Source organism: Rhineura floridana, chromosome 13 (assembly GCF_030035675.1).
Source record: "Rhineura floridana isolate rRhiFlo1 chromosome 13, rRhiFlo1.hap2, whole genome shotgun sequence".
In the NCBI taxonomy this organism is placed as follows: Eukaryota; Metazoa; Chordata; class Lepidosauria; order Squamata; family Rhineuridae; genus Rhineura; species Rhineura floridana.
Genome location: NC_084492.1, coordinates 2,805,561 through 2,829,969, shown reverse-complemented (window position 1 = coordinate 2,829,969; position 24,409 = coordinate 2,805,561). Strand labels below are relative to the sequence as shown.

The 24,409-nt window shown below is 41.2% G+C and overlaps 1 protein-coding gene and 1 non-coding gene across 13 annotated transcripts in view; both read right to left on the bottom strand.

The window, feature by feature from the left end:
- CNOT1 (CCR4-NOT transcription complex subunit 1) overlaps positions 1 to 24,409 on the bottom strand; it is a 114,410-nt gene that overhangs the window by 51,218 nt on the left and 38,783 nt on the right. For 4 of the 12 annotated variants that reach the window (XM_061594114.1, XM_061594115.1, XM_061594121.1 and 1 more), the window contains exons 15-22: positions 23,320 to 23,442; positions 22,954 to 23,105; positions 12,370 to 12,520; positions 11,030 to 11,234; positions 6,944 to 7,087; positions 4,948 to 5,072; positions 3,322 to 3,608; positions 1,070 to 1,148 (exon numbers count right to left, since the gene is read on the bottom strand). In XM_061594114.1, coding sequence (XP_061450098.1) covers positions 1,070 to 1,148; positions 3,322 to 3,608; positions 4,948 to 5,072; positions 6,944 to 7,087; positions 11,030 to 11,234; positions 12,370 to 12,520; positions 22,954 to 23,105; positions 23,320 to 23,442 — 1,266 coding nt within the window. The remainder of the gene's footprint in view (positions 1 to 1,069; positions 1,149 to 3,321; positions 3,609 to 4,947; positions 5,073 to 6,943; positions 7,088 to 11,029; positions 11,235 to 12,369; positions 12,521 to 22,953; positions 23,106 to 23,319; positions 23,443 to 24,409) is intronic. The other 8 variants (XM_061594120.1, XM_061594125.1, XM_061594119.1 and 5 more) reach the window with 5 other exon arrangements.
- LOC133369469 (small nucleolar RNA SNORA50) lies at positions 11,828 to 11,964 on the bottom strand. Its single transcript, XR_009758900.1, has one exon. It is a non-coding gene; the product is annotated as a small nucleolar RNA SNORA50 (small nucleolar RNA).

Below are 24,409 nucleotides of genomic sequence, written 5' to 3'. Positions count from 1 at the left end.
CTGGAACTACTACTCCCAAAACTCCTGGCTTTGGAGGTGTGTGGACTACTCCAACCACCACAACTGAAACTCGGGGTGCACCAGTCCTACTCAGAGTAGACCCAGTGAAGTTAACAGGCATGACTAATTTAGGTTCATTAATTTCAATGGATCTGCTCTCAGTCACAGATAAACAAATTCTACATAACCTAGAAACAGCCCTTATTTTGTCTGGAATCAGTTAGCAACACCAACATTAACCCTGGATTCTCTGCTCCATTCCAATAATCCTACAGGAACAGAAGTAGCAAGAGCTAGATCAAGGCATGACCCTGCTACAAGGGTGGGTAAGCTTCCTTGCACATTTCAATGAGAGCAAGAAGCAGTAAGTAGTCCAGGGGTGGAAACATTCCAAATCATAAACAATATTTTGGATAAGGACAAAAAGTACCTGCAACCACTGATCAAGCCCATTTCCACTGACGACACATGGTGAGTATTACAACAGAGAGACTAGACACTGTCTTTTCTGAAGCAAAGGTGTAATAACTACAGCTGTTAAGACTTTCAGTGTTATTAATCACACATGTGAATATTTAATATTGTGTGTACAATACAGAAATCCCCACTGAATGGTATGTTGCTGATGAAGAGACCCTAAACCAACATTGCTTTTAATGTTTGGACTACAGCCTTTGGATCAGACCTTCAGTATCCTAATTCCATTGTCCCTGGTTTAGTTTGCTTTCAGAAGGTCTGGGCAGACAGACTGCTGTGCCTAGCAGTATGGATTTATTTGCTAGGAAAGACCATTCACAACCAAATGCTATATGCAGCTGCTTGGCAAGAATCAGAATTATCAAATAAACACTTCCAGTGGCAAAGCGCTACAGGCTTCCATGAAAGGTTTCCAGAAAGGTGGGTATTAGTACGTTTAACCTATTTTGGCCTCTCAGATGCATGGGCTGCCCCAGACAGTGCAGCACAAAATGAATGGAAAGCTGAGGTTTTTCAATATGCAAAGAAGCCTAAGTCAACTTGGATCCCCCCCCCCAGTCATTGATTCACTCTCCATGACTTTAACACTCACCTCCTGCAGGTGATGAGGGAATTGTATAAAGTGACTAATAGAAGCCAAGTGCTGACAATACTGGGGATAGTCCTTCAATCTGTCAACAGTAAAACTATTCATTAGTAGCAGAAAATAAATAGCTTGATCAATATATTAATGATTAAATATCTGACTACACTGATACTGGAGTTGCATTAAGGACGTCTGGTTCTGCCACACAAGCTAGTTAGCAAAAATGTCACAGCTATTGATGTGGCCAGTGATGCTGACTATATGCTGCCAGGGCATAAGCATAAGAACGTAAGAGCAGCTTACTGAATTAGGCCAAAGGCTCATCTAGCCCAGCACTCTGTTTTTAGTGGCCAGCCAGATGCCCATGAGAAGCACCCAAAGAAGACCCGAGTTCAACAGTGCTCTCCCCACCTGAGTTTCCCAACAACTGGTATTCAGAGGCATCCTGCCTCCAACAGTGGAGACAGAACATAACCATTGTGGCTAATAGCTCCTGACAGCCTTATTCCTCCACAAATACTGCATATTGCAAAGGAGCCAACCTACCAAACCATGAGACTTAGATCCACATTTATATCAATGACAAAGTAATTACAGCCTTGTATTTGTGGTACAGAATTGTCTTAGTAAAAAAGAAAAAGACACCTAAACTAAACCCAGGTGCTGTTTCTGGGGACATCCTCTGCTTGTTGCAATGAAAGCAACACTAACATTGAGGCTGTACAACAGCACTTGGGAGACTGCTCCAGCATACAGATTTTCCTAAAGGTCACCCAGTTCTAAAAACAATCAATTTGTTAACCAAGGAATACAGCTCTCATGGTTCCTCATAAAATCTCTGAAAGCCACCAGGGCAGTTTGTTGAGGCAGTCTTTCCAAATGGCTGACAGACACGTGTCTTTTTACTACACACATAGCTAGCTTGCTGTTGCTCCCTTAATCAGAGCCCTCTCTCCAGTTCCCACACACTATTTGCAGTAACACAATTTGTCATGCAAAGCACTCTGCAACTTAAGGCACAGAATCCAGTTTGTATAACTTAGTCATTAAAAAGTTTTAATATGTAAGAAAACTTAAGAGAGACCTCAGCCTTGTTTTTTAAATACATGAAGGCTAACTTCAACTTCAGAACTGCATGTTTGGGAATGAATAGCATTTGTTAAAACACAGATCTGCAACCCCAATTCTATGCATGTTTATTTAGACCAGGGTGGCTGAACTATGGCCTGCATCCAGTCCCCCAAGAGTATTATTGTGGCCCCTCAAGATGTGCTTTAAAAAAACCCGTTCTTAGGTATCCTGCTGTGGTGCCATAAGTTGTTTTGTGTCTCCCCTCCATTTTTTTGCTGATCACTCCCAAAGATCCTCAAAGATGGTATTTTTTGTGCCCCCACCAAATTTGTCAGTATTTTTAAAGGACCGATCCCAAATTTTTATCCCACAGCCCTCCCATGATTCCAAAAGGTTTATGTGACCGCCCCTGCACCAATGGTCCTTTGTTAGAAAGACCACACCCACTTTATACTTTGGCCACACCTACTTTGAGAGGGTCAATGGCGAAAAGGGAAAACTGGCGATGTGGGATGGTCACATTGCTTTTGAGGAGTAGAGACACGGACTCAGACTGGTTTGTACAGCAAGACAAAGTAGTATCTACTTACCAGCACTTTGACATGATGGCATCTGGTAAGTGAAACCCCACTAGCTGTTTCTAGAGGGTCATGAAAACTGCTTTGCAAGATGGATGCTTTCCAAGATGTTAAGCTTTCCATCACAGTGAGGCTTGGGAGAGTCACCTTGCACGATCCAGAAGTCTCAAGTACAATCCAGTTAAAGTTATTTGAGTGGTTATTATTTCATTAATAACCAATGAGACAAAAAGGGCTAAACTTTAAGCTGGATTGTTCCTAATCTGCAGGTAGCCAGGACAGCTTCATATCCAGTTAACACTGATTTGCACTCTTTCCCCCCCAAGACCGACACTAATATGCATGCCATCTTATTCTTAAGCATTTAATTATGTTAGGGCAATTTTTATCTAAATTCAGACTATACGTAATTCATTTCTGTTCCATTTATTCTAACATCTGCAGTCCCTTTAATTAACTGAAGTTTCTTTTTAATTTATGCCTCTACTGCGAGATATATTCAAGAACTGCAGCATATCATTAACCTTGCATTCCAAAGCAAAATATATTGCTTAAGTAGGCATATATTTCCCTCATGCATTTTTGGAAATATTATAAAAACACACTCACCTATTTTTAAATCTATCTAGTGCAGCAATACCAAAATAGTACATTTTAGATGTAAAAGGCTTTCGTAAGGCTTCAAGAACATAGCGCAAGGCCAGGCCCAGGGCCATATATGTAACCAGTCCTTTCTCTATTATCCCACCAAAGAGGCAGGCTGTTATGTGTAGCTCTTTATCAGGGTACTGGGGGAAAAAACGATATTCCTCAAATAAGTTCCTCAGCATACAGTTAAATACTTCGCGTTCCCGTTTAATGTTGGAGTCCTTAAACCTCTGTAGCATTTCTAACACCTGTAAAGAAATCAGAATCACATCTATTATTTATTTATATACCACTTACTTGTGAAAATGGTTTCTCCACTTAACATGTTTGAAGTCAAATGGAATTCTGTGTAGTACATTTAACAGAAAGAGCTGCTCATGGAACAACAAGTATTACTTGCTACATGTATAAAGCTGACCTCGTTCACTAAAGTTTAACTCACTGCTAGATTTTGCACATGTTTACAATATGATCATTTTAGAATTTTGTTTGGAAGTGCAAAACATTAAATTGTGTTTCCTAGTACTGCATAAAATGTGTTCAGAATGCATTTTAAAAGGGGACTGCACTTTGATCCAATTTTATCCATTTTAAGGCTTACTAACTGCAGCTTCCTCTCCTAAGTAGCACTTTGTGGTTTAGCTCCCCCACCCCGATCCAGAAGTGTTCACTGAAGCAACAGAGGCACAAATGAAATTAAAGCAGAACTTTTCTCCAACTTGACATCTAACACTGGATATATACTGAATTATACAACCAGTGAAATTGACTAAAGAAATAAAACTTTCAGAATAGTTATCTTTCCACTAGACCCAACTTAAAACATCCAATTTCACTTGCACAAAAGTTGTCTGCGACTGTATGAACATACATTTTGGAAAGTTACAATTTAAATTTCCCTTAAACTGCAACCAAACAAAAAGCAATGTTGCAACTACCTGTGACCCAAATTGTTTCATAAGTCTGAAAAGAAAGCCTCCAAGAACATAAGAGCAGCCTACTGAATCAGGCCAGTGGCCCATCTAGTCTAGCATCCTGTTCTCACAGTGGCCAACCAGTTGCCCTTGGGAAACTCACAAGCAAGAACTGAGTGCAAAGAGCATTCTCCCCTCCAGCAGTTTCTAGCAACTGGTATTTGGAAGCATACTGTCTCTACCTATGGAGGCAGAGCATAGCTACTGATGGCCTTTTCCTCCGTGAATTTGTCTAATCCTTTTTTAAATCCATCCAAGTTGGTGGCCTTCACTGCCTCTTGTGGGAGCAAATTCTATAGTTTAACTGTGCACTGTGTGAAGAAGTATTTTTCTTTTGTCTGTCCTGAATCTTCCAACATTCAGCTTCTTTGAATGTCCACGAGTTCTAGTATTATGAGAGAGGGAGAAGAACTTTTCTCTATCCACTTTCTCAATGCCATGCATAATTTTATACACTTCTATCATGTCACCTCTGACCCGCCTTTTCTCTAAACTAAAAAGCCCCAAATGCTGCAGCCTTTCCTCGTTGGGGAATTGTTCCATCCCCATGATCATTATCTGAACCTACTTTTCTGGTAAGGCAAGAGAGATATAATAGCCACCCATAGCTCACCTCATCTACAGACATAGTAGGGTGTGGTGGGTGATTATAAATACGCTGAAAATAGCTGTTGGCTTCATCATCAATCTCTTTGCTAAAGTGCTGATTTGCCTCTGGCCATACCTGAGATAAGTCAGCTGTTGAAAAAGGTAGATACTAATTAAATAAAGACACAAAATGTAAGGAAAATGCATTAATTTCATAACCATAAATCTTTTAGTAGATTTCATGATGATGCAGCTTATACTTTGGTTAACATCTCACTCATATTATGAACTCAAGGGTGCTTGCTTGCACTGTTGTTGAGTAGTCATCTGTTCAGGTACACATATGGGTTGTGTATCTTTGCAAAGCAAATTTCTTATGAGATAAGCCACTGAAACGCTTTGGCAAGATACCCTGCCTCAGCAGCCACGGAGCGTGCCCAGTGGAATGTGGCCAGCACCTTCCTACTGGACTATCTTAGCTGCCCAAAAAAGAAAGAGCAACACTAATAGAGGAAAAGAAGGGGAGGTGTGTGACTGCACACATGACTACTCAAAGAACTACAGTTACAGACAAGCAGGGTGCCTTTCTTCTTCATCATTACTATGTGGTCCCACATATGGAGAATCACAATTAGTCGTATCTGAGGGTGTGAAAGGTACTATCAGGAAAACTACATGTTAAGTACAGCTCTTTCAAAGTTCCAAAAGCTGCAGAAGCAGCGGTCAGAAAGGAACTGAGCAGGAAGAAACTGCTTTGGTTGCTGAACAGGCCAAAACATGGCATAGCTATAAAATACTCTGAATAGTGTTCAGCCCTGGCACACACATATGTGGGACTGCATATAGACCAAGAAGAACTTCATATCAGTGGTGCTCCCAAAAGCTAGGAAAGCCATTTGCAAGGACTGCAGAATTAGAAGATCATTTTCCCTAGATTAGTGTATTGTGCAGGATGCAACAAGCACTCATAGCATGCTGAACATTAACATGCAGACATACTTTCATACTTCAGGCCAAGCATGAGATTAGAGATCAGAGAACACCACCATTCCACATGCTCACATTAAGGAATTTACAAATAGTTAGGGGTTATCAAAACAGAACAGTTTTGCAAACTGAAGACATATGTTCCCGCCATGTAGCTCCACTCTTGCAACGCTATGAAATGTCTTCCCCACTCAGATATTCCCAACACCAAATACCCAGCATTCCACACACAACTGTCCACTCACTGACCCTCTAAAAAGCACCACCCTAATATCACTGCTGCCATATTTCCACATCTTTCACCTATCTTCTGCCTGCTGCCTCAATCTTGGACAATCTTGAACAGCAACATTTGAGAGTTCTGCCTAGTGCATGCATCACCATTATGATTCCGAGTAGCTCCCCACCTTCCACAGATTAGGACACTCATCAGGTAGAAAATCACCAAAGGATACCCAAGGTACTCTTTGAGTGAAAGAGGGTTAACAGAGAATACCAGTAGTGTAGACTCGGTAAGGTGGACACATTCCATCTCTGGGCAACACTGGTGCATGACCAAACTGTGCAGGAGGCATCATATGTCTACCTTTAAGTCTCCAGAATCACTCGCTTTAAAACTAAGGGGCATTTTCCAAGTGTAAAATGACCAGATTGGTTCTGAGGACAATTGCAAATCATTCTATAGAGCACTCCCAAAAAAGCAGTTGGTTCATGAAGACTGATAAACCACTTAATTCAAGTTGGCTTAAGTTCTGACATAACATTGAATGGGTCTCTACAACTGTACAGGGTAAACATTCGACAGTAGTTAGGACAACTATTCGCTTGTTAAAAACCAAGCAGGTTTTAATCTAGTCACTGCAAGGATGGCAAAGTGCCTGGTACCTTCACATTAGCTGCTCTGCAATTCCTAACAGAAAGGCTGAATGGGGGGGGCTCCCCAGAGACTACTGCTAGCCCTACCCTAGAGGGAAAACTCAGGTTCACTGCACACCCACAATCACACTTCACAGTCAGACAACATTACCACTTACAAGGTTTCATCTTACTCTGCTGGAATGTCGGCTGGTTCAGTCCTGATGTACTCAGTTTTCTTGGCACAAATGGATCGTTATTCACTGCAGGGAGGCCAAGGGCCCCAGTTCCTAAACCCAGACTACCTGTCGTAAGACCACCTACTGAGAAAAAGAAAATTAATGTTTCATTTATGCTTACAACTGCTGACATTATAACTTCTTTGTTGGTCCCAACTTGAGCAGGGTCAATGAACTGGCCTGCTTGACAAGTAGTTAGCATTCATGTCATGCGGCAGTCTCAGCCAACTTGAATACACAGAACATTGATGAAGTCAGAAACCAAACTGCAGGGCACTAAATATTCCATTTTTACCCAAATGCAAAACAGCATTTTTCTTACATGTTTTTGTATTTAAGTGGCTTGCATTCTAACTTTCCTTCCATGGAACAGTCACAGAAAGGAATGTTGGGTGCTTACCATGAAGGTTTCTTTGGTTGGGATGAACTAGGCATCCAATAAAATGGGTTAACTCCTCACACCACCCAAGAAAGTAGGGAACATGTGACCAAGCTTTTGCCACTCAGTCCAGTTCTGTAGGCTCCTCTTGGCCTAGCTGAGACACAGACACTGAGTAATGACCTGAAACCAAGACTTCAAAACTTCATGGAACCCTTGATCCCTGCAAAAGGACCTGGTACATACTGGAGACCTTTGCAGGGGCTGCTGAAAATGTCCAGTATGCAACAGCAACAGGAAAGTGAAGCCTAGATATCTCATTCACCCCAAACCAGAAGGAACATTTCATAGTATATACCCAATGTTCTTTTTCCATACGGGATGTAGGAGACATCCAGCAGAATGGGATATATCTAAAATAACATGATCACTAGGATGTGAATTGTAAGGAACTAGTGGCTGAGGACAGAATGAAAGAAAACCCTGAAGACCCTCATCCCAAAGGTGTCCAGCTAGTAGCTCTGCAACCAACGTAGGAGTGTTGGTTGAGATGGCTACAGCTCTCATAAAGTGAGTTGCAGTGTTGTGGTTTTGAAATAGATACAGGACTAGATCCATAGAGATATGGTTGCACAGGAGGCTTTTTTCCCCAGGGTCTTGGAATTAAAGGAAATGAACAGGGAGTCTGATAAATTGTGTGTACTTGGCATGTTTTCAAGGCCCTATGAAAATCCAATCTATGCTGGGTCCTCTCTGAGAGGAATGTACACAGAGAAGGGACTCTCCTAAAGATCTCAGGGCCCGGGCAGGTTCATATAGGGAGATACGGTCTGACAAATAGCCTGGACCTAAGCCGTATAGGGCTTTATAGGTCATAACCAGCACTTTGAATTGTGTCTGGAAACAGACTGGCAGCCAGTGGAGCTGTTGCAGTAGGAGAGTTGTATGATCCCTGTAACCAGCCCCAGTTAACATTCTGGCTGCAGGTCTAGTCTGTCTTGGAGGGATTGGACAGGCAGTTGCTGTTCTTGTGAACATAGCAGCAACTGAAGGCCTTCCAGGTAGTTTCACAGATTCTTTGAGTGGAAGCCCCTCTGAATGTTATCCACTATATTGGTGAGATAGCCCAAAGTCAGAAGTGCTTGCTGTTCAGACTCCAGGCAACTAAGTGCAACCAGTCTAGATCTGTATGGGACATAAGCCTTACGGTCAGAAAGGTCTCTTGTCAGGGGAAGGGACTAGGGACCTGTGTCTGCTAGATTTCTAAAAACTGTGCCATCCAGGGTCAACTGGGGGCACTGGGAGGACCTTTCTTACAAGATGCATTAGACCAGGGTGGCTAATCACCAGTTCATCTCACCAAATAAAGACAACCCCTTGCACAGGCCAAAACCCGTCAATTAAAAAAAAACCCTGTAAAATTGTGATGGGCAGGGTACTTTGGCAGGCATCAAAGGGGAGTGTTGGAGGCACCAACTTGGGAATCCCACGGTTGAGGCCACCTTGCACCACCTTCTGAAAGATGATGAGGAAGGGAACTTCTCTGGGGGCAATCTGGATTCTGGAAAAACCAAGGTCCCTCTGGAGATTGGTTGAGATGGTTCAGGTGTTGAAGGCTGTAAGCCTAGAGAAACTATCACTTTTGTTAACAAAGGAATAAAACCATCATTATGAAAAAGTGTGGAGATGGGTTGCTCATTAGTCACATTTGCATCCAACCACTTGTTTGCCTAGATGGAGAAACTGATTGCAGAAGTAGCAATGGCAATGGTAGAAGTGGGACCCCTCAGAAGACAAATTCCTATTTGAAGGAGAGAGTATGCCTGAAGCTAGCAGGGGAGGCTCAGGCTCGTCTCTATCTGAATCTTCAAACGCATAGTGATGGAGCTTTCTAAGTGAAGTAGCCAGGGACCTTAGGCTGGGTTCTAGTCAACTGACCCCATCTAGGAGGAATGGAAATCAAGGGTTTGGTCCATTTGAGGTCCTCTTTGAATTGTTGGCGCACTTAATCATCAGTGACCACTTGGTTTAATCCTCTGAATACCCTGTGAATCCATAACAGAAATAGAAGGAGGGGAGAATAAATTAACAAGCTCTGGGAGAGATGGAAACCCAGTTGCAACTATCGAGCGGTGAACTTAAGTATATGCAAGGTGGCTAAGTTCCAGCTGAAAAAAACCTGCTGACAGAAGCAGCTGGCCTGAAGAGTTCCCACCCCCTGCTAGATGGAGTTGGAAGGTGCAGCCACTTCCCCTCCCAAAATGGCACCTGGCGCAAGTCAATGGCACCTAAAGTGTCCTGCTTCTGGAACTCTCTCTCAATATCACCTGCAAGAGCAGGTATACCAGAGTTTCAACCAGGTCTCTGGCTGGTTAGTAGGCACACATTCCTTGTAGTGATAGTCTCCAGCATGGCAGGACGCCAGCAGGGTGTCATTAGTGATCTCATCAGGCCCATGATGGTGATAGTCACCAGCATTTCTGGAGTCTGCCTGCAGTGGAGAAGTGCTCCTTTAAGGCTCTGAGGCCACATGCCTGCTTGCTTACTGGGGAGGACCATAGGAAAGGCTTAGTTGCAGTTGTAGTTTTTCTTCTGCTTTGGGAGGCTTAATCACACAAGTATGCAGTCTTGTCTTTTGCAGAGCTCACGTGCCTTCTGGAAGGAACCATCAGAAGAAAGACAGAAAAAAATGGAGAAGAAAAACTGTACAAAGAGAATTTGTCTTTTATTACGTTGTTGTTGTTATGTGCCTTCAAGTCGACTACGACTTATGGCGACCCTACGAATCAGTGACCTCCAAGAGCATCTGTCATGAACCATCCTATTCAGATCTTGTAAGTTCAGGTCTGTGGCTTCCTTTATGGAATCAATCCATTTCTTGTTTGGCCTTCCTCTTTTTCTACTCCCTTCTGTTTTTCCCAGCATTATTGTTGTTTCTAGTGAATCAGGTCTTCTCATTATGTGTCCAAAGTATGATAATCTCAGTTTCATCATTTTAGCTTCTAGTGATAGTTCTGGTTTAATTTATTCAAACACCCAAATTATTTGTCTTTTTTGCAGTCCATGGTACGCGCAAAGCTCTTCTCCAACACCACATTTCAAATGAGTTGATTGATAGGAAGATAGAAAACACTGGAGATGACAAGGAAGGACAAGGAGGCAAGCAGAATAGATACAAGATGAGAAGTAACAGGCAGGCCTAATCAGAGTGGAGCTACTGAGAGGGGCTCTGCCCTAGGCAAAGGCAGAGGACAGACTGGAAGGACTGGGCTAAATGTCAAAAGCTTGATTATACGTTCCCTGCCTTCCTGAGCGATGCAACTTGTTACTCCATTCTACTGGATGCCTCCTTCACCCCAAATGGAGATGAGAGCTTTCCCTCCTCTCCTGCCATCTGTAGCCCTTTCCACGGCTCTGGAGGGGGAAATGGTACAAACTGCCCATTACATGAAGAGAGGAGCAACTTGGGCTCCAAGCCATAATATTTAATGTTTTTCTAACTAAATTTTCCTCAGAATACACCCAATGAAATTAATAGACATGACTATCTTAAGTACATTAATTTCAATGGGTCTACTTTGAGTAATGTTTAGTGGGCTACAACCCAAAGTGTTTGGCCTCAGCCAGAATTACAGAAAGAACAGTACCTGGAAGCTGCGAAGACAATCCACCAATTCCGCTAAAAGGGGTATTCTGGTTTTGTGTGGAAAGTGGTGGAAATGCTTTTGCTGGTGACTGAGGAGTACTAAAAGCTGAACTCAAGTTTGGAGGAAAACCCGGCATACTCTGTGTGTGGGGAACTGCTGAACCACCTAGACTGAGAGATGCCATCCCAGCAGCAAGCGGGTCAATCTGAGGATAAAATCAATATACAGAAAGTGACAAAGACAGTTATTTTCTATAACAATCAATCTTCATTCAGATCAGTAAGAGCATACATCAAATCTTTACATTTCAGGACTGCTCCTACTGACCTCCTAGGAATCTTCCATTTTCAAAACATGTATAATGCTATGAATTTCCATATACCTTTTGAAAACTAAACCTCATTTTATGGTCTCTTATGGGTGCACAGTAATACTCTGGTCTGGAGCCTGAGCAACTGCTTAGCTTTAACAGCTAACATTTGCAAAAGAGTACGTGGCTCATTCCTCAAAGAAACAGAAGAAAGTTCAGAATCCTCCCAGTGAAAGCACTCAGTGATTCTTCCTGAAGATAGCCTTGCTGGCTGCTTTTGTTACTCACACACAATTTCTTTTCATTTATGAAATACTATTTGATTAATCTTTAAGCCTTAGAATGGTGCCAATTTAAGTCTGTAGAAAGGAAATAACGAAGGGCCGCTATATCTACCACTGAGTGTAGTTGCCAGAAGCGAGACGTCCTCCCTATTAAACCTGGAAGAGGTTTCCACACATTTCTGTGTGCATTGTGGAGAGTAACTCATATGTGCCTTGTTTTTAAAAGAGCAGTTCAGTTGAGACCTGAAGAGCCCCAGTTATAACAAGTTCTTAAAATCTAGCACCAATGCTTGACCCGAGAAGCTATAAAAAAAGACATGTCAGGTTCAAAGTTGGTGCTTAAACTGCAAGTTTTAACTTTTCATGTAAAGATGGTATTATTAGTATGTTTTGCATTAACAAAAGAAATCAGTTAAGAAATCTACAAAAATGCAGCTCCTCCCATCATTACGCTGTCATGGCTTGTTTCAGCATCCACATGATCATTTATTTGTATGCCGCCTTTCCATAGTAGCTTACAACTTGAAAAAAATGTTGTTAACTAAGTTACAAAATTTAAACAGTCAAACATCTCATTAATATTCAATAAAGTTACAATTTACATATAAATAATAAAAAACATAATTACAGTAACAGCCAAAATCACACCTCTAAAATTAGATCTTGACATCAAAAAAAGCCCTTTAACACCCCACCCTTATATTCTCTAGGCAGCCAGAGGAGCATGTTTTCTGGACTCCACATACCTGTACAGGAGAGATGGCATCTAGGCTGCTAGCACTCGGTGGACGACCTTTGGGCATAACTCCAGGTGGTGGCTGTCTGGCTTTGTTCATGACATTGCTGCAGTTGGCTACCATGGTAAGAATAGTTTCTGACAGCTCTTGAGAGACACTTCTAACGGGAAAAGAAAGAATTGTTACTTGCCAATAAAATTTCCATTTTTTCCCTAGGTGCTCAGAGCTGGTTTTACAAGTAGGGTAGCACCACCACTGGTTGGGCTACAGGGTCAATGTCCCAACTAGAACAAAGGGAAGAGCTCCTCAGCCTCCCAAGGCCAGAATTATAAGTAGAAAAGCTCTCACCTGGCTTGTTGTAACAAAAACACACACATATACACGGCACATAACTGAAGGACAAACTTGTCAAACAACTTACAAGAAATTATAAACTCCAGAGACAAGTAAAGACTGTCCCTGTGGGGCTCTCCCCATCTCTTCTACATATGCCTTTAAGTGCGGTCCAGCCAAAACCAAAACAAAAAGCCACTCACTATACACCACTGCTCCTTGGCAAAGTAGGATCATCTCTGTCTAGAGGCTGCATTTGCCAAGGGCCAGACTTTCTGCTTCCTAGTAATGACATGCCCTGATGCTAGCTTTCAAAATCTCTTCTATATGAGACCTTTAACCAAAGGCTGCTGTGGTTAATTTTCCCTTTACCAAGAGAGCTGCAAGCCTGTGAAATGGTACAGATGTATCTACCTGAGCAATCAGAAAGTTTAGTGAACTGAGTGACAAGGATGTCATTTTCATACAAAACGAAGTGACCGGGGCAACAGGAAGTAGACAGGAGAGTACTATGGAGCTCTATGGTGCTGCTCCTTCCTGTGCATCAACTAGGGCAGGAACGGATTTGTGTGGGTAACCAAGTTTCTCACATGAAGTGGAAGTAAGTCAGGGCTTTTTCTTGCCTTTCCTATAGGGAAAAATACTTCTTTTGTAAGAATGTAATTCCAAGCTTCTTGCCCAAGGACACGTGGGTGGCTGTACAGTATGTGCAGAGGCAGTTCTCACTTTCCAAATCTTTGCCATAACGGCTGGAGAGGAGACAGCAAGAACCTATAGTGCTTCAGATACTAATTCCTGCCTGCCTTGGGAGGAGGGATAGATGCCAGGAACCACTGCAGAATGCTTTATTCAAGACTTCTTCCAATCCTTTTAAGTTTGCAGCTCCCTCAAACCTCTCCTAGGCGAAGGAAAAGCAAATGAAAATGCAAGCAAAAGAAAATAAGTGGGTTGTAAACTCTTTATAGAAGCTATAAAAAACCAATTTCTTGTCCAAAATATATGGTAGGCAGCTCCTCCGGTCTAGCTGAAAACTTAACCTTTGCCTTCCTGCCAGTAGATGGCGCTATCCTAAAAGTAAAGTAAGACACCAAGGATGTAAAGCACTCAAGCTGACTACTTTGTTGCACTTTGCCAACCGACAGCAAACTTCTAGAAATATCTTAATATCTGTACTTCACTTGATGTATGGCAGAATATTGAGTATTATCTACGAACGGTTATGTTATAGACTTTATGGCTGGACAACATATTCAACACTGATATATCGTACATTTACAGCTTTGCCTGCACAACATGCTCATGAACATGCACACTAAACTAACAAACAGTAAACTCTCAGCACTACCTTTTCCCAATATTCTCGTTCTGAAAAAAGTAACTTCATTTTCTAAAAAACATGTCCACCCTTTAAAACTCTAGTTTGAATTCATGTGCTATTTTTACTTAGACTTTTTAAATCAACTGTATTAATTTTCTACTTTTATCATGTACACGTAAAATATACAAACAAAATATAGCACAATTACAGCATCTGTTCATAGAAGTAGTACTATTCTCTACTACTAATTACACTGAAAGAAAATCTATGAAAGTCATCTATTCCCACCTCCAAAAATAGCTCTAACAATATTTACAGAAGACCATCTCGAAATGTGATGCCAAAATACATATTTTATCAATCCACATCTATCAAGGATGTTTCTTGCTCCCATGCATCAAAATAAGACTTATGACCACTAAAACTTCAACTTAAATTGAAGTCCATGCACAAATCAACAATATGTAGAGAAAGCTCCCAAAACAGATGCCCCTTCCAACTCTACTATTTTATGATCTACCTTTATTGAAAATTGTAAGAACTCATTTCCAAAAAGACAATATGGAATGAAGGAACGGGTAGCTTGACTCATAAGAATGTAGGAAGAGCCTGGCTGCTGGATCAAGCCAGTGGACCATGTAGTCCAGCATCCTCTTCTCAGTGGCCAACCAGTTGCCCATGGGAAGCCCACAAGCAGGACCTGAGCACAAGAGCACTCTCCCGCTCCTGTGGTTTCCGCGCAGAAGCATACTGCCTCCGACTGTGGCGGCAGAGCATAGCCATCATGGGTAGTAGCCATTGATAGTCTAATCCTCCATGAATTTGTCTAATCCACTTTGAAAACCACTCAAGCTGGTGGCCATCACTACCTCATGTGAGAGTGAATGTCACTGTTAAACTATGCACTGTTTAACTATGCACTAAGTAGTACTTTCTTTTGTCTGTCCTGAATCTTCCAATTTTCAGCTTTATTGGATGTCCATCTGTTCCAGCGTTATGAGAAAGGGAGAAAAACTTTTCTCTATCCATTTTCTCCATGGCATGCATATTTTTCTGCATCTCTATCATGTCACCGCTTCCTTGCCTTTTCTTTAAACCAAAAAGCCCCAGTAACTCTCTTCACTTAAGCAACAAGATTTATATACATGACACTGATTTTTTTCAAGATGTATAATCATCTCCAGTAGGTGTATAATTTAGTCTTATGTATACTTTATTTTAAAAAGTAAAATAAAATCTAAATAAGTGTGTTGGCAACATGTATCTGAATTAGCCAAAATGTCTGCCCATTAAATGTCATGAAGTCCAACACATATAGACCCCCAAGTCAGAAGGCACTCACCGAGCTACTGGGGAAGAACAAAGGACAAGTACGAGTAGCGCTATGACTAATGAGGCAGCTGGGTCAAAGCCGAAAGGAAGCCCAGAGGCTGATGAGCACAGATGCGAAAGGAGAGTTCGGAGTTGTACGACGCACACAATAGGAACGTGGAATGTGAGAAGCATGAACCAGGGAAACTTAGAAATTGTCAAGAAAGAAATGGAATGTCTCAACATTACAATACTTGGCGTGAGTGAATTAAAATGGACGGGAATGGGACATTTTCAATCAGGCAACTACAAAATATTTTTTGCAGGAAATGAGAAATTAAGAAGAAATGGGGTTGCTTTAATAGTGAGAAGTGGTGTAGCAAAAGCAATTAGGAGCTACAACGGAAGGTCTGAGCAAGTGATATCAATGAGATACCTACTAACATAACCATCATCCAAGTGTACACTCCAACGGCAAACGCAGAAGAAGAGGAAATGGAGAGATTTTATGCAGAAGTACAGGAGGAAACTGGTCATACACCAAAACAAGATGTGCTGATAATCATGGGGGACTGGAATGCAAAAATAGGAAACAGAGAAGAAGTGAGAATTATGGGCAAATGGGGCTTAGGAGACAGAAATGAAGCAGGAGAAAGATTTTTTGAATTATGTGAAGCCAATAATGTTTCTTGCAAACACATGTTTTGAGCAACCGAAAAGGTGACTGTACATGTGGACATCACCAAATGGTCAATATAGGAATCATATTGATTATATAATTGGTAGCAGAAGATGAAGAAGTTCCATACTTTCCGCAAAACCAGGACCAGGAGCAGATTGTGGTACAGATCATGAACTGGTTGTATCGAAGATCAAAGTAAAGCTAAAGAAAACCAACAAAGCAATCATAATGGCAAAATACAATTTCAGTAACATCCCAGAAGAATTTAAAGATCAAATAAGGAACAGGTGTGAGGCTTTAAACGTAGTTGACAGAGAACCAGAAGAACTACGGAATGAAGTCAGAGACATTATCAGAGAAGAATGCAAAAAGACAATACCTCTACTTAAAAAGAAAGACCTCAATGGATGACTGAAGAAACTCTTAAAATGGTTAAAGAGAGAAGGAAAGCAAAAGCAAAAGGAGATAGAAACATGGTCAGAACCCTAAATGCAACAATACAGAGCAACTAGTACATAGGGACAAAGAGAACTATTACAATAGTTATTGTATAGAAATAGAAGAGGACAACAAAAAGGGAAGAACAAGAGCCCTATTCCAAAAGATTAGAGAAATTAAAGGGAAATTTAAACCAAGAGCAGGGATGATTAACAGGGGAACACACTGACTGACCAAGATGAAATAAAAGGAAGATGGAAGCAATACACTGAAGAACTCTATAAAAGAGATGCAAGGATGACAGATTCATTCTCGGAGGGATCATATGATGAAGAACCAGAAATTTTAGACTGTGAGGTGAAAGCTGCTCTCAAAATACTTGGAAGAAACAAATCGGCAGGAACAGATGGCATACCAATAGAGTTGCTGCAAGCTACTGCGACCGAATCTGTCCAAATTTTGACAAAAATTTGTCAAGAAATATGGAAAACTAAACAATGGCCCACAGACTGGAAGTGTTCAATATACATCCCAATTCCAAAGAAAGGGGATCCCAGGGAATGCAGTAATTATCCAACTATTGCCTTAATATCCCATGCAAGTAAAGTAATGCTCAAGATTCTACAACAAAGGCTCTTACCATATATAGAGCAAGAAATGCCAGATGTCCAGGCTGGATTTAGAAAGCGAAGAGGCACCAGAGATCATATCGCAAACATACATTGTGATAGAGGATCCCCCAAACATCCTGGCCCCAAGCAATTTGGGCCCTTGAAAAATGATGAAGGAAAAATTGATTTCTTTCCCTCATTCACACACAACAGGCATTAAAGCAGGCCTGTGTGTAGGGAAAGAGGAAAAGGTCAAGCTCACCTGGCTGCAAATTCCTGAGCTCTTTTCTGTGCCAAAATTGGCTAATGCATGACCACATATCATTAATTTGGTGTTGTTTTACAATCTTTTGATTAATATACTTTTTACTATTTGATCTTGGGAAAGAGGTCTTCTGATCTCGTATACTAGAGAGCAATGGCCTCAGCTAAGGGAAGTCTTCACAGTGGAACCAGGGAGAGCCTAATACTGATTTTTTTACAATGGCATGATGTGTATAATCTTATTTCATAAATATAATAAGTGTGTTCTCGAGGTGAGAAGTATTCTGAGGTGGGCTGCCTCCTTCATCTCATGAGGTGTTAGGCAAGAGTGTGTTCTCGCCTCCACCCTATTTAACCTATATTTGGCTGACCTTCCTCCTGCTCTGGGAATGTTACAATCCCATCCACCCAAGCTTGGGCTTACAAAAGTATTCATTCTGCTTTACGCAGATGATGCGGTCCTAATTTCCCAAACCCAGCTGAGTCTTAAGAGACTACTCAATGGTTTTGTGGAATATTGCAAAAGTAATTACCTTACAATTAACCACTCTAAATCTAAAGTAATAGTGTTTTCCAGGAGAAAGGTCAGGTTCCCTTGGTTCATGGGGTCTGCCAGAATCAATCAGGTTGACTCTTATAAGTACCTGGATATTTGGTTTCATGAAACAGTCAGCTGGAGAACCCAAGCCAAATACGTCAAGGCCAAAGCTGAGAAAAATTTGGGTGCAATGACCCGCTTCTTTTTCACAAAGGGCGGGAAATTTGTGCCAGCAGCAGTACGTGTTTTAAGAACTAAAATAGTCCTGATGATACTCTATGGGACCCCAATTAGGTATCCCTACTTCAAAGGATAACTTGAAGGAATTCTTCCTTTCTTAGATCTATTTTTGGTGTCCCAAGATGGGCCTCTGGAGCTACTCTTAACTTGGAGGCTGGCCTTAACTCTTTAAATTGCTTAGCTTGGACTTATGCCATTCAATTCTGGCTACGCTGCTGTCTTATGTTCACTCAAGACTCACTTACTTCTCAGGTACTGAGAGACCCTATTAACCCATCTTGGACCAAGGTGGTGCTGGATAAAATTGTCTCAGTAGGCCTTTCTTCCTCTGACTTGCTCTCTATAGAACTTGGTAGGGCCAAGGCGATTGTCAAACAGTGGCTAGTTAATATTGACAACCAAGAGCTTCTTGCAGCTGCTTCGGGCCCCTGCTCCCCTCGTTCACTGGGTCTAACAGGTTTCCCTTGTAAAGACGGGATGCACTATTTAAGCTGGTTGTCTGTACCCAAGTACAGGAGGGCATTCTCTTTGGCCCGATTCAACGCCCTACCCTCTAAACTTTTGGAGGGCAGATATGATAAAACCCCGAGGAATAATAGATACTGCCCCTGTGATAAGGCTGAAGTGGAGTCGGTCTTACATGTCCTGTTTAACTGTAGATATTATGATGGGGCCAGAAAAGATCTTTTAGACCCCATTTTGCAATCCCTCCCAGGTCGTTCCCCGGAGGCTCTTTTGCCTGTTCTCTTAGAGGGTTCTGATAAAGCAATTACTGTTCAAGTAGCCAAATTCTTGAACTTGGCCATAGTGAACAGACCCTGTATGATTGTGTATTGCATTTAATCCATCGTATTGCTTGATGTCTGCCATAGCTTTGTTACCAAGTAGTCTTATGTAAATATTGTATATTGTATTGTGGTCGGTCGACTGTAAAAATTAAATTAAATAAATAAACTTACAAAAGGGGCAGATTTAAAAGGGGCAGCGATCTGCCAGTACAAGTGGAAGTTCTTAAAATCAAGACTAAAATTTAATGCTTTAGTCAACTTTCCCTAGCATAAAGTGCATAAAAGGCTTCTTGACATCGTATTAAATGTCAAATATCATTTCCTGTTTAACTGCTCTGCCTGTAAAGCTCTATTTTAAGACATATGTTTTATTTATTCATTTTATTAATATAATTGTGATTATTGACTCTGTATGAAAGTCATTTAATGTCTTAATGTTTTGTATTTAGTTCTTGTCTGCAATGGTCTTTGGACTAAGCAATAAAGATTGTTTCCCCATCTCTCTGTGTTTGATGGAGAGTGGCTGGCTCAGAGTTACCCCTTTTCCTTTACTGTGTTCCCTAATCATTCTTTATATTGTGTGGCTTTCAGCTATAATATGGTGATTTAAAATTAATCTTTCTCTATAGCAGTGTAATTATAATTGGAATTTCATATAGAACTTCCACTCACTCTAAGGAGAACAAAAACTTGCCCTTGCCTCATGGTATCACTCAAAGGAACATGTTGTAACGTCCTAGAGATGTTCCTGACCAGCTTGACTGATCAGGAGCCATGACAGAATGGAATGTATAGTACAAAACGATCAGTAACTATGACAGTAGAATAGGGGTAATATCAGTCAAGGGGACAGATTAACACCAATCTAAGAAGACAATGAGATGGGAGGTATCTGTAAAATTATGAATATGCATGTATTCATTAAAATAAAGCTATCTGGTTGGTTGGAAATATTTCAAGAGGAAAGAACTGTTACGAAGAACTTAGGGGATTGGTAAACTAATGTCACATGTGTATTCAATAAGGTATAAAGGATCTGTGCAGACTGTACCTCTTTGCAGTCCTCTCCAGACTTTCTGGGGGACTGACCCTGCATGTGCTTGTAAGAAATAAAGGCCTACCTTTTTGCTTTAAGCCTGTGTCTTTTAATTACTTAAAGGACCCCCAGCAAAGATCCCACAGGAGAAAATAAAAATTCTCCATCAGTTGGATAATGGAAAGGAGCAAGGAATTTCAGAAGAAAATCACCCTGTGCTTAATAGATTACAGCAAAGCCTTTGACTGTGTAGATCATGAAAAACTATGGAATGCTTTAAAAGAAATGGGGGTGCCACAGCATCTGATTGTCCCGATGCACAACCCATACTCTGCACAAGAGGCTACTGTAAGGACAGAATATGGAGAAACCGATTGGTTCCCAATCGGAAAGGGTGTGAAACGGGTGTATTTTATCACCCTATTTGTTTAACCTATACCCAGAACATACGATATGGAAAGCGGGATTGGACCAAGATGAAGGAGGTGTGAAAACTGAAGGGAGAAATATCAATAATTTAAGATATGCAAACGATACCATACTCTTAACAGAAACCAGTAATGATTTGAAACCAATGCTGATGAAAGTTAAAGAGGAAAGCACACAAGCAGGACTACAGCTGAATGTCAAAAAGACTAAAGTAATGACAACAGAAGATTTATGTAACTTTAAAGTTGACAATGAGGACATGGAACTTGTCAAGGATTATCAATAACTTGGTACAGTCATTAACCAAAATGGAGACAATAATCAAGAAATCAGAAGAAGGCTAGGACTGGGGAGGGCACCTACGAGAGAACTAGAAAAGGTCCTCAAATACAAAGATGTATCACTGAACACTAAAGTCAGGATCATTCAGACCATGGTATTTCCGATCTCTATGTATGGATCTGAAAGTTGGACAGTTTAAAAAGCTGATAAGTGAAAGATCAACCATTTGAAATGTGGTGTTGGAGGAGAGCTTTGCGCATACCATGGACTGCGAAAAAGACAAATAATTGGGCTTTGGAACAAATTAAACCAGCACTACCATTAGAAGCTAAAATGATGAAACTGAGGTTATCATACTTTGGACACATAATGAGAAGACATGATTCACCAGAAAAGACAATAATGCTGGAGAAAACAGAAGGGAGTAGAAAAAGAGGAAGACCAAACAAGAGATGGATTGATTCCAAAAAGGAAGCCACAGACCTGAACTTACAAGATCTGAACAGGGTGGTTCATGACAGATGCTCTTGGAGGTCACTGATTCAGTCATAGTCGACTTGAAGGCACATAACAACAACAGATGGTTAAAAACTCCAAGTTGTAATACTGTTTCTCAGTATGAAAAGTGGAATCATTTTCGCGAAAGCACAGATTCCAACATAGCAGACACGTAAAGATGGCAGCCTTATTATTTTTTACGTTCAAACCCTTCTATATTATATTCCTATGTAGGCCTGCCACCTTTATGTCCTTGTTCTGAGGCCCTGCAACACGAGCAGTTGCAGCATGATGTAGCCAGCATGATGGGGAAGATTGCATCAATTGTTTCAGACTGCCATGGAACCTTCAAGGGCACAAAGGCCCTACAAGCCCCTAATCACAACTTACAGCAAATGAAAGAAACAGCAAAACCACCTCTGCCACTTCCAAAGTGTTCCTATCATGGGAGGGTAATGTGTGACCCTCCAGATATTTCTTGACTACTATTCTCATCATCATGGGAAGTTAAGAGTCCAAAATCATAATGCGGTGGTCCATAGGTTCCCTGTTGCTGAAGTATATTATTGGCAGACATCCCTCATAAAGTAGCATATATGACTAAATTAATGACGACTCAGGTGATTTAATCCAATCATCCTACTTAAACCACTGGCAGCACAGCCTACTCTGCTGCACAGACCAAACTAAGCTGAACTGTGCCTGACCTGTGGGCATGTAATGCAGCCATTAGATAAGGAAAATCTGCAGGTGGGTTTGCAAAGTCTCTAACGTAGGCTAAACCTGGCAAAGTGCATTTGCTCAGCCACAGCAATTATTCCACAAATGAAAGGACAGGAACAAGTCATTATAAAGCTAAATCTCTGATCCATAAGGATTCCACAATACCTTAGGAGCTTAAGTCTAATGCAGAAAGTGGCCATAAACCTACAGGCAATACAGGGCATAAACGTCTAGTACTCATGTTTCCAAAGAAAACATATGTGTTAGAAAGTCTTGACAGCAAAAATAAAACTATTCCTGAATCCATTTTCAAATCTTACTAAACTGAATACTTCCAGATTTGAGCACTTTAGGCCAAGAACCAATTTTAGTATAGCTATCTAAAAATGTCACAACTGATCACTTAATTGGAAGGGGCTAGGAGGTCATTTAATCAACTTTGTGCTCAACACAAGATCTACAACTGAAACATCCCTGAGAGATGGTTGGAAAGTCTGTGTGTAACACACATCCTCTGAAGAAGAGCCCATCACCCCCTGAGGCAGTCTGGTCTGCTGTTGAACAGCTGTCTAACATTCAGCCAAAATCGCCTTCCCTGCACTTTCCACCCATCAGTTCTAACCGTCATTGGTTATATGTACACACAGTCACCTCGTTTTTATGTGTTTGATGTATGGAATATTTATTATTTCCAATTTATTATCTGCCTTCCTTCTCAAAAGGAGCTCAGGGTGTCTCACAATAATACAATTACATAAAAAACCATTTCAAACCAGCAGTGTAACATATTACAAACAAAAGTTAAAACCAGCAATGTAAAAACTTCATAAAATTTTCAGTCAAAAGGACTTGTTTAGGATTTCTTCAGCGCTTTACCAGAGTGGTCGAAGCACTTGCTATACAGACACAGTAAACTTTACACCACCTTTGCAATATAGGCCACTGTTACAAGGATTTAGAGGATGGGAGGGTGGCTGGGAAACAGCAGCTTACAAAGGCCACCTAGTGAGCTCATGGCTGAGTTTCCAGTTTCTAAACTCACCTTCTTAACCACTACTTTAAAGAAACTGATACCCTGTCACAGAAGATATGATATGCTTACCCAGCACAAGACTGCAGGCAAGCTAGCATAGTTGCCAGTGTCTCTGGAGGAAGCTGAGCACTTTTGGGCTGGTCTTTCTCTGGGGCAAGGCCACCCAAGATAGACGGACATCTTCTCTTTAAGAAAGTCATACAGGCTTGGATGAAAGGCTCCTAGGGAAGGAAAAGTGCAAATCTCAGTGGGATACATGCATTTAAAAACAATTCAAAATGTTAACAAATTAAAATATAGAAAGTATTGGGTAATTATCACTAAAAGGACATACTGAAAGCATTTTTTATAAACTTCAGGGCAACAATACTTTTGAAGAAGTGACTGTTACCACCAAAAAAGTTGCAAACATAAATTAAGAAAATCCTGCTTTACCCCATGCTCCCGAATTTTATCTGTGAGCCATTTGTCTAGTTTGAGGTATTCCCGTCGAGAGGCAAGTGCAGCAAGGTCAATAACAAAGGCAAATGGAGTACCATTTAGCAGCATTGACAACGCCTAAAGAAAAAGAGTTAGAAAACTGCTAGTCAAAGTATCAGGCTACGCTTCTCTTAATATTAAGGCTATGCACCTCCCTCCCGCACCATATATACATACATTCATATATATGTATAAAATTAGCCAGTTCCCGACATTCTCTCTGTCACAGAGAGCATGACAGAGAACAAAGCCAGCAAAGTGGCTTCCAGAGTGGAACTTTCTCCTCCTGGAAGAGGGGAATACGTTGGCACATTGCTTTTTCCACCAACCTAAGATTTTTTGGGGTGTGTGTGGAAGACTACAGGCAGGGCAAAGCTGCCAAGGATAGACGGCAATGTGGCACAGTGAGCCATTCCTCCTTCCCTATTTTCTGTTCTGTGGGTGGCATCCTGGACCAAAACACTTTTGCAGGAACCCTCACCATCTTTGTGACACTAAAGCTAGGTGGGCTGCACCCATCATCCACAAACAGGACTGCGCCTCCCCCTTCAGCCAACACCTATGGCTCTTTGTATGGCTGGATGGAACTCTCAACAGGCCTAAAAACGGTCTGTACAAAACTGGAGGAAGACCAGAGCTGGGCCTGAAGAACCAGCCCACCTCACATCCCAACTGAAATGGAAACCTTCTGTTAGGTTCAATGGGGCTTTCATGGACCGTTGTACAAGTTCCATAGAAAAAGAGGTCATGCAGCCATGGAACTTAAGGGTACATTCACTCTTGGTGAATACATGGGTACTTTTTGGCGACAATCTTGCTTGAAACAAGCAAGTGGTTACAGGCCTTCAGAAGTGCTGAACTTAAACTAAACGTGACCTAAATGCCACCCTCTGTTTCTTTGCAAGGGAGGGCAGGAAAGAAATTTAAACCACTACATAAAATAATTATTTTTATGTTTTAACATGAAGGCTGACCCAACAGCATCTAATAAAAGCTACAAAGTTATGATATCAATGCAACCAAAATCTAGCACACTTCCATCTAT